The 10,479-nt window shown below is 47.9% G+C and overlaps 1 protein-coding gene across 3 annotated transcripts in view; it reads left to right on the top strand.

Annotated features, from left to right (window-relative positions):
- The first annotated feature begins 50 nt into the window (after positions 1–50).
- LOC105518428 (kinesin light chain 1) overlaps positions 51–10,479 on the top strand; it is a 156,735-nt gene continuing 146,306 nt past the window's right edge. For all 3 annotated transcript variants that reach the window (XM_011951419.1, XM_011951420.1, XM_011951421.1), the window contains exons 1-2: positions 51–212; positions 9,509–9,706. In XM_011951419.1, the coding sequence (XP_011806809.1) occupies positions 51–212; positions 9,509–9,706 (360 nt within the window). The remainder of the gene's footprint in view (positions 213–9,508; positions 9,707–10,479) is intronic.

Here is a 10,479-nt window from a genome sequence, read left to right as displayed (position 1 = left end):
TCCCTCGGGCTTCGCGACCCTGCCGTAAAGCGGCCTCTCGCGCCGTCGCAATGCTGCCGGGCGCCGCGGGAGCCAGGGGGCGTGGGGCCATGGTGGCCTTGCGGGCGGGGAAGAAGAGTCTTCTCCGCGCTCTCATCCGCTCCTTCGCCTGCCGCGGCTGTCAACTTGCCCCGGAGCGCGGCGCCGAGCGCAGGGATACGGCGCCCAGCGGCGTAAGCAAGCGCCTGGGGATATTGGGCCGGGAGGGGTGACCGGAAGGAAACACAAACCTGGGCCTCGGGGCCGCTACCTGCCTTGCACAGCCGCGTCAGGTCTTTCTGCAGGTGCGCTCGCGTCCTATCCCGAACAGTCCCGCAGCCCCAAGGCTTCCGCGTCCGCGCTCTCGGTCGGATGGGACTGAGGGTGCCGCCGCCACGCTGGAGGCTGTTGACAGCCAGAACCTTTCAGCATAACAGAGTCACCTGGCAAGTTTGTACCTACCTTATTTGTTCCCGAGAATGATTATTTTTTATATTTAAAGAGCTCTTGGCTTAGCGTACATTTTTTTCGTTTTGTGTGTGTGTGTGTGTTTTGGCTTTGTTAAAATTATTAGAGCTTTTTTTCGGCCGGGCGCGGTGGCTCAAGCCTGTAATCCCAGCACTTTGGGAGGCCGAGACGGGCGGATCACGAGGTCAGGAGATCGAGACCATCCTGGCTAACACGGTGAAACCCCGTCTCTACTAAAAAATACAAAAAAACTAGCCGGGCGAGGTGGCGGGCGCCTGTAGTCCCAGCTACTCGGGAGGCTGAGGCAGGAGAATGGCGTGAACCCGGGAGGCGGAGCTTGCAGTGAGCTGAGATCCGGCCACTGCACTCCAGCCCGGGCGGCAGAGCGAGACTCCGTCTCAAAAAAAAAAAAAAATTATTAGAGCTTTTTTTCAAGCGGTGAACACTTTATACTTTATCATCGTACTTTTGTAGCACTTCACGTTCAATAGTTGTTCTTATTTGCAAACTATGTGTGGGTATATGCATATTACTGGCCAAAGATCCGCAGAGAATGCCTGTAGCAAGAAAGAGTGGCAAGCAATTTTTATCAGTCATACTTTTGGGAGGGATGTTTTGTTTAAGGGAGGCCTAGGCCTTGATTCCATCTGTCAGATGAAAATGTTGACTAACGGTGTGGAATGGGCTGGAGATAAAATATTCAAGCAAAGCATGCAAATACCAAACAGGCTAATGAAGGAGGCTGGAAAACTTGGTTTAAACAATAATTAAAGAAGTGTAAAAAAGAGCTAATTAAAAATTGTTCGGGCTCCCTGACTCACACCAGTAATCCTAACACTTTGGGAGGCCAAGACGAGCAGATCACGAAATCAAGAGGTGAGACCATCCTGCCCAATATGGTGAAACCCCGTCTCTGCTAAAAATAGAGAAATTAGCTGGGCGTAGTGGCGCACGCCTATAGACCCAGCTATTCGGGAGGATAAGGCAGGAAAATCGCTTGAACCCGGGAGGCGGAGGTTACAGTGAGTGGAGATCGCACCGCTGCACTCCAGCCTGGCGACAGAGGGAGACTTCATCTTAAAAAAAAAAAAAAGCTAATTAAAAATTGCAAATGTACTTGCTTGTACATTTTCATTTCTGTTGGGCTGTGGCTGTTAGCACACTTTTATAATTGTAGCTTTGAAGGTCTGTCTAGTTTACAATTTAAACAAGAAGTTACCAGGGCAACTTGTCAACTAGACGCCCAAGTGGGTAACTCAGTTCTGTGTTACAGTGGCCAAGCCCTTGCCTTCTATTCCTAGAACATAGAAACCCACCCAGCATCTCCGTCTTTGGGCAGAGAGATACAGCAGGTGTCTGAAAATGCTCTAAGAGAGCAAACTGGAAATCAACCCAGACATTTCCCAGGGGGAGGATTTTCCCTAGCTTATTTTGTGAACTTGTGCTGGAAAGAAACAACAGCACCCAAATAAGGATTTCTCCATTGTCATATAGACTTCTTTTTTTTTTTTTTTTTTTTGAGGCGGAGTCGCCCCCTGTCGCCCAGGCGGGAGTACAGTGGCCTGATCTCAGCTCACTGCAACCTCTGCTTCCTGGGCTCAAAGGATTGTCATGCCTCAACCTTCCGAGTAGCTGGGATTACAGGCGCCTACCGCCATGCCCGGCTACTTTTTTTTTTTTTTTGTATTTTTAGTAGAGACAGGATTTCACCTGTTGGCCAGGCTGGTTTTGAACTCCTGACCTCAAGTGATCTGCCTGCCTGGGCCTCCCAAAGTGCTAGGATTACAAGTGTGAGCCACCATTCTCGGCCTTAGACTTCTTGTTAAAGTAAAATAAGTCTTACCATGGGTCTGTTCTCAAGACGAGAGACGTCTCTGCCTTCTTTGTTTTTTCTTTCTTTGAGATGGAGTTTTTGCTCTGTTGCCCAGACAGGAGTGCAATGGCGCAGTCTCAGCTCACTGCAGCCTTCGCCTACTGGGTTCAAGCAGTTCTCCTGCCGCAGCCTCCCGAGTAGCTGAGATCACAGGCGCATGCCACCACGCCTGGTTAATTTTTTTTTTCTTTTTTTAGTAGAGATGAGGTTTCACTATGTTGGCCAGGCTGGTCTCGAACTCCTGACTTCAAGTGATCCACCCGCCGCGGCCTCCCAAAGTGCTGAGATTACAAGTGTGAGCCACCGTGCCCAGCCAGCACCAGCTTTTAATTGAAAAACATTATAGAACTTAAGAGTTAGGCACCATTCTTCCTTCCAAATCCATCTTTAAAACTCAGCTTTTCAGAAATATAACTGCTTTTGGTAAAGAAAAAAAATTAGACTTTTAAATTCCGTTCCCTAGCCACTTCATGCCTGCTTATGTCTTACCTATGTAGTTTGCATCGCTGGTTCCTAAACTTGTTTGCACGTAAGAATTAGTGTGGCTCTTTTAGTTCTTTTTTTTCTTTAATCTGGAAGTTCACAAACCAGAATTGGTTCAGACATACTCCCTTTTAGTTCTTTTTTAATCCATAGGTTCTGCTTCCATCACCTCCCCACCTTTTTTTTTTTTTCTAGATGGAGTCTCACTCTGTCACCCAGGCTGGAATGCAGTGGCATGATCTCAGCTCCCTGCAACCTCCACCTCCTGGGTTCAAGCTATTCTCCTGCCTCAGCCTCCTGAGTAGCACCTCCTCACCTTTTTTTTTTTTTTTAAAGCAATTTATTTGGAGAGGGGATCACATGTCCTTTAAAACTTCCTACAGTCTGGATTTTGCTGATTTTGTCTCCATGGTGTAATTTAGCATGTTCCTCTGACCTCTTTCTTGTAAATTGACAGCTATATTCTAGAACTTTGACCACATCCAGATTTTTTGTTTGTTTTTTGAGACAAAGTCTCACTCTGTCCCCCAGACTGGAGTGCAGTGGCGTGATCTCAGCTCACTGCAACCTCCACCTCCCAGGTCCAAGCAGTTCTGCCTCAGCTTCCCGAGTAGCTGAGATCACACGTGCCTACCACCACGCCCGGCTAATTTTTGTATTTGTTGTAGAGACAGAGTTTCACCATGTTGGCCAGGCTGGTCTTGAATTCCTGACCTCAGGTGATCTGTTCATCTCAGCCTCCCAAAGTGCTGGGATTACAGGTATGAGCCACTGTGCCTGGCCCAAAGTCACTTTTATTTATTTATTTTTATTTTTTTGAGACGGAGTCTCGCTCTGTCACCCAGGCTGGAGTGCTGTGGCTGGATCTCAGCTCACTGCAAGCTCCGCCTCCCGGGTTCACACCATTCTCCTGCCTCAGCCTCCCGGGTAGCTGGGACTACAGGCGCCGCCACCTCGCCCGGCTAGTTTTTTGTAGTTTTTTTTTAGTAGAGATGGGGTTTCACCGTGTTAGCCAGGATGGTCTCGATCTCCTGACCTCATGATCCGCCCGTCTCGGCCTCCCAAAGTGCTGGGATTACAGGCTTGAGCCACCGCGCCCGGCCCAAAGTCACTTTTAGCTTCAAAAATGAGCTGTAGGGTATACCTTCTTTTTCTGTTTCTGTGGATTGTTTACTAAGGTTTGAATTTTTCTGTAACTGGTAGAACCTACAAGTCATTTGGACCAGAGTTTTCATAAGAACAGGTCATTTTAACCCCATCTTCTTTTTGGTTAGAGTTACTAAACTGGTAAATAAGAGTGATCCGGCCAGGCATCGTGGCTCACACCTTGCCAGCACTTTGGGAGGCTGAGGCCGGCAGATCACCTGAGGTCAGGAGTTCAAGACCAGCCTGGCCAACATGGTGAAATCCTGTCTCTACAAAAATTAGCCGGGCATGATGGCGGTACCTGTAATCCCAGCTACTTGGGAGGCTGAGGCAGGAGAATCGCTTGAACACAGGAGGCAGAGGTTGCAGTGAGCTGAGATCACGCCATTGTGCTCTAGCCTGGGCGATGGACCAAGACTCCTTCTCAAAAAGAAAAAAAAAAAAAGTGATCTATTGCATATTGATTTAAGCAAGACATCTGATAAAGTGTCTTATGTATTTTTGAAAACTGTGTCCTGTGTTATGGTGCTTGAAACACCAATGGAAACATTTGTCTCAGGGTGGTTTGTATTTCCTGCACAGGTTCTTCATGAGGTGCCAGTGATACAGAAATAAATGTGTGTGCCTCTTCACACATGCACAGATGGCTCTCCAGGCAGGAGCTCTGCATGCTAACACATGCCTCCCTAGTGCCTAGAGCAGTGCTTGGCCTTTGCATGGTGGCGCAGGTACAGACAGGTTGATGCTTATGGAGAAAGGGTGAATCCGCTATGCCCATTTTGGGAATCTATCGGAAGTTAATTGTTTGCAGCTCCAGGCAGGGTATCCTGATGATACAAGGGGAGCACCACCCTGGGCCTGCCTGCTGGGCACAGAACTTCTGAGAGGAGGAGGGTTGGAACAAGCCCACAAATAACGATCTTTTTCCCTTTTTTGGAGATAGGGTCTTGCTCTGTTGCCCAGGCTGGAGTGGGCAGTGGCACAAACACAGCTTACCACAGCCTCAACCTCACTGGCTCAAGTAATGTTCCTACCTCAGCCTCTTTAGTAGCTGGGGCTACAGGCACATGCCACCATGCCTGGCTGATTTTTAAAAATTTTTTGGCAGGGCGTGGTGGCTCATGCCTGTAATCTCAGCACTTTGGGAGGCCGAGGAGGGTGGATCATCTGAGGTCAGGAATTCAAGACCAGCCTGGCCAACATGGTGAAACCCCATCTCTACTAAAAATATAAAAATTAGCTGGGCGTGGTGGCACATACCTGTAATCGGGAGGCTGAGGCGGGAGAATCGCTTGAACCCAGGAGGTAGAGGCTGCAGTGAGCCGAGAACACACCACTGCACTCCATCCTGGCCAACAGAGCGAGACTCCGTCTCAAAAAAAAGAAAAAATTTTGTTGCTTTGCACAGCAGCAGTGTTGTAGCCAATGAGATTTATCCGAGGTGTGATTATTGCTCATTGAAAACTTTTCCCAATACCCTGCCGTGATGACTTGCAGTATAGTTGGCATTGGCAATGTTTGACAGTCTCTGTAAAGAGACCGAAAAAGAAATTTTTTTTTATAGAGATGGAGTCTCACTTTGTTGCCCAGGCTGGCCTCAAACTCCTGAGCTCAAACAATCCACCTGCCTCGGCTTCCCAAGGTGCTGAGATTACAAGTGTAAACCACCAAGCCCAGCCCACAAATAATCATCCTCAATGTCTGAAGACATAAAGAATGTCTGAAGACAATCTTTAGACACATTGTCTCATCATTTTTCGACAATACTGAGGTGCAGGCCTTGTGTCTGGTGGTGCTGGGAAAGAGATGGTTGACTAGGGCCTTAAAGATAATAAAAATAATTAACGTGTGTTTGCAGCAGGGCTGGCTTCCTGCCGTGGTCACTCCAGTGTAAGGTGAAAGTGTTCCAGCCTGGATAGCTCTCCCATGTCTTTGGCATTCCTGAAATTAGGAGACCATTTTCATTGACTTTCAAGTGTTTGCCATTCTGGTGGATTATCCTTCTTCTATACTGTTGGATCGGGTTTGTGGATTTGTCTAGCATCTGTGTAGAATAGGGGAGTGGGGACCCTAACCCTCAGTAAATATGGAAGTTCCTGACTGCTTCTCAGATGGGAACTCAAAGCCTTTATAGAACTGAGAATTAGAACAGGAAGCAAGAATGCTAGGAACTTGCTAACATTTTCTCTTCGTTATTCCCTGGCTGTTTCCCCATGGTAGCTTTGTGTCATGTACGTGCACTTCCAGAAACAGAGTGCAGGGGAACCATCTCAGTGTCTCCCCTTCCAAATCTTGGCTTCTGGAGGGAGAGATGCTGGGGTGGGAGTGCTCCTTGGTGGAGTACTCAGGAGCTTAATAAAAGCAGAGGGAGCTGGAGAGCAAGGTCTGGCCTGCAGAGCTGGCACAGAGAAGCCTGGTGTGGGGCTGTCCAGCCTACCAATATACAGTTAAGAAGAAAGGAGGGCCGGGCGCGGTGGCTCACGCCTGTAATCCCAGCACTTTGGGAGACCGAGGCGAGCGGATCACGAGGTCAGGAGATCGAGATCATCCTGGCTAACACGGTGAAACCCCATCTCTACTAAAAAATACAAAAAACTAGCTGGGTGAGGTGGCGAGCACCTGTAGTCCCAGTTACTTGGGAGGCTGAGGCAGGAGAATGGCATGAACCCGGGAGGCGGAGCTTGCAGTGAGCTGAGATCCGGCCACTGCACTCCAGCCTGGGCGACAGAGCGAGACTCCGTCTCAAAAAAAAAAAAAAGAAGAAAGGATATATGTGTGTCTGTGTGTATATATATGTATTGTGTGTGTGTGTGTGTGTGAGACAGGGTCTCACTCTGTCACCCAGGCTGAAGTGCAGTGACACGATCTTGGTTCACTGCAACCTCTACTTCCCAGGTTCAAACAATTCTTGTGCCTCAGCCTCCCAAGTAGCTGGGATTACAGGTGCACACCACCACGCCTGGCTTATTTTTTGGTGTTTTTAGTAGAGACGGGGTTTCACCATGTTGGCCAGGCTGGTCTCGAACTCCTGACCTCAAATGATCCACCTGCCTCTGCTTCCCAAAGTGCTGGGATTACAGGCCTGAGCCACTGCACCTGGCAGAAAAAAGATTTTCACAAGAACTGGAAGGTTAACTCCCCTCCCAGACCCAAAGATGCAGATTCGGCCTGACCAGCAGGAATGCACCTGTGCCTCACTGTGATGAGGGCAGAACTGAGGCTGCTTCTCAGGAAACTGTGAGGGTCTAGCTGCCCCCCCACCCCCACCCGCAGACACGGGGCCGGATAGAAGAGCCTCCCAGCATAGCCAATGGGACACCATGAATCATAGGCTTGTACTGTGGAAACTAGCAATTATGGTAATTCCTCGCACTACAAAGGGCTCTTCCTCTTACCAAAGGACATTTTCCTCCCACAAGCTGCTTCTCCTCCCTTTTAAATAGCAGCTCCTCGGTGAATAAAGGCAGAAACATGTGGTTATAGGGAAGTATAAAGGAAGATAACATCTCTCACATAATGACAAACAATGATTTGAAAATATTGGTTATCGTAAAGCAGCTTATGTGAGTGATAACTAGAAGATAAATATGGAAAAGTAACTGAACACTGCTGACGCCTCTCTGAGCTTGCTTTGTGACATGTGGGCAGCTAGAAAAAGCAGCTAATTGTTAGGTGGCTCCTGTAAACACTTCCTGATGGGGAGCCTGTGAGCAGAAAAGAGCAGGCACAGGCCTGGACAGTGGTCATGCACTGTTAGCATGAAACCCGCTGAGCTGCAGACACCCAGGTCAGCTTGGAGGAGGGAAGGAGTCGCTGTCCTGGGCCACAGTCGAGGGGGTGGACCCTGGTGCCATCCCTTTTGTGAGACTCACGTTAGTTGCTACCAACAGCCAAATACCACAGATGCAAAGACTTGGGGGAGAAGTCCATGGACATTGTCTGAATGTATGGTAAAGAAAGAAAAGAAAAAAGAATCATTTGTGGAAATGTAGGCTTTATTGTTTTAATGGGAACTTTGGTGATTTTATACAGTTTTGTTTTGTTTTTTGTTTTTTTTTTTGAGACGAAGTCTCTGTAACCCAGGCTGGAGTATGGTGGCGCCATCTCGGTTCACTGCAACCTCCGCTTCCCAGGTTCAAGCGATTCTCCTGCCTCAGCCTCCCAAGTAGCTGGGACTACAGTCACCTGCCACCACGCCAGGCTAATTTTTTTTGGTGGAGACAGGGTTTGGGGTTTCGCTGTGTTAGCCAGGATGGTCTTGATCTCCTGACCTCTTGATCCGCCTGCCTTGGCCTCCCAAAGTGCTGGGATTACAGGCGTGAGCCACTGTGCCCAGCCTGTATATAGTTTTTAGACTGATGGGTAAAATGTTGAAGGTCTGTATTGCAATCCTGCCTTTACTTTCTAAAAAGGATTCCTAAGTTGATCCAGCATCAGATCAGTATATTTTAACCCTGACGATGAGCAGTATAGTTTCAGGTCTTGAATAGTGGATTCTCCCACTGTAACTCCCTGACAGTTCTTCCTGCCCATTGCACAAACAAAATCAGTTCATTGCAGTAAAGAAAGAGTTTAGGACTGGGCGTGGTGGCTCATGCCTGTAATCCCAGCACTTTGGGAGGCCAAGGCGGGCAGATCACCTGAGGCCAGGAGTTCAAGACCAGCCTGGTCAACATGATGAAACCCCATCTCTACTAAAAATACAAAAATTAGCTGGGCCTAGTGGCATGTGCCTGGAATCCCAGCTACTCAGGAGGCTGAGGCAAGAGAATCGCTTGAACCTGGGAGGTGGAGGTTGCAGTGAGCCAAGATCACACCACTGCACTCCAGCCTGGGCGACAGAGCGAGATTCCGTCTCAAAAAAAAAAAAAGAGTTTAATTGATGTGAGGCCGGCCATGCTACATGGAAGAGTTATTACTCCAATCAGTCTCTCCACGCATTTGGGGGCTAGAGTTTTTCTAAAATAGTTTGGAGTAAGGGGTGGCGGTGGCTGGGCAGTGGGTGCTTGCTGCCGATTGGTCAGGGCGCAATCACAGGGGTATGGGAATCATCCTCCTGCCAGAGTTACTTCTGGGCGGGTCCAGGAGGAGCCATCACGTTGGACTTGCAAAACACCTGAAAAGATACCTCAAAAGACCAATCTTAGGTTCTGCAATAGAGATGCAGGAGTAATTGGAGAAGTTGCAGGTCTTGTGACCTCTGGAATGACAGCTGGCACCTTACCCGAATTCAGGCTCCTCACCTCTTCCTAACCTGGTGGGGTTTCTCATTAGCTTCAGAAAGCTTAGCAAAGGTGGGTGAGTTTCGGGAAAGGGCTAGAAACTAGGCCCTGTTTGGTGGCTCCCACTTGTAATCCCACCACTTTGGGAGGATTGGGAGTGGCCGAGATCACGCCACTGCACTCCAGCCTGGCGACAGAGCAAGACTCGTCTCTAAATAAATAAATAAATCCAGATTGTGCATTTTATAATACTAGATGCTCGTTTTGTCATATGTTAATCCAATTTACTTCGTTAAAGGTGTCAAAATTCTGCCCTCCAAGAAAGTCTTGCCATGATTGGATAGGACCCCCAGACAAATATTCAAACCTTCGACCTGTTCACTTTTACATACCTGAAAATGAATCACCATCGGAACAAAAGCTTAGAAAATTAAGACAAGAAACACAAGAATGGAATCAACAGTTCTGGGCAAACCAGAATTTGACTTTTAGTAAGGTAAGTTTCAGTTTTAGATCAAAATGAGAAACAACACAGTTGGCCACTTGAGGGTGCTAGATATTTAGTATTTGCTTTGCAATTTGTCTCAGTCCCTCCCCCACACTGTATGTACGTGTGGATGTGTGTATATATACACATGTAATTTTTAAAACTAATATGTAACTGTATATAAGAGATGGTCATTCGTAGAACCACAGATCTTGAGACTTTGAAGGAAGCAATGTGTGAGCAGCAGAGCCAGAACTGGAAGTACGTGTTTTACACACATATGTGTGTGTGTTTGTCTTTATGAGAATACCGTTTTTTTTTAGGTAAGGCATGGTGGCTCTGCAGTCCCAGCACTTTGGGAGGCTGAGATGGGCAGATCACTTGAAGCCAGGAGTTTGAGAGCAGCCTGGCCAACGTAGCGAAACCTAATCTCTACTAAAAATATAAAAATGAGCCAAGTGTGGTGGCACATGTCTGTGATCCCCGTGACTTGGGAGGCTGAGGCACAAGAATTGCTTGAACCTGGGAGGCGGAGGTTGCAATGAGCCGAGATCGCACCGTTGCACTCCAGTCTGGGTGACAGGAGTGAGACCCTGACTCAAAAAAAAAGAAACCCAGTTTTTGTGACGTGTTGTAATTCTTCCTGAGAATTCAAAACATTTTTTTGTTGTTGTTGGGTTTTTGTTTTTTTTTTTTTTGAGACGAAGTTTCACTCTGTCACTAGGCTGAAGTGCAGTGATATGATCTCAGCTTACTGCACTCTCTACTTCCCAGATTCAGGC

Source organism: Colobus angolensis, unplaced genomic scaffold (assembly GCF_000951035.1).
Source record: "Colobus angolensis palliatus isolate OR3802 unplaced genomic scaffold, Cang.pa_1.0 Scaffold32, whole genome shotgun sequence".
NCBI lineage: Eukaryota > Metazoa > Chordata > Mammalia > Primates > Cercopithecidae > Colobus > Colobus angolensis.
Note: the sequence above shows the minus strand (reverse complement) of the source record. Positions and strands in the feature narration are given on the sequence as shown.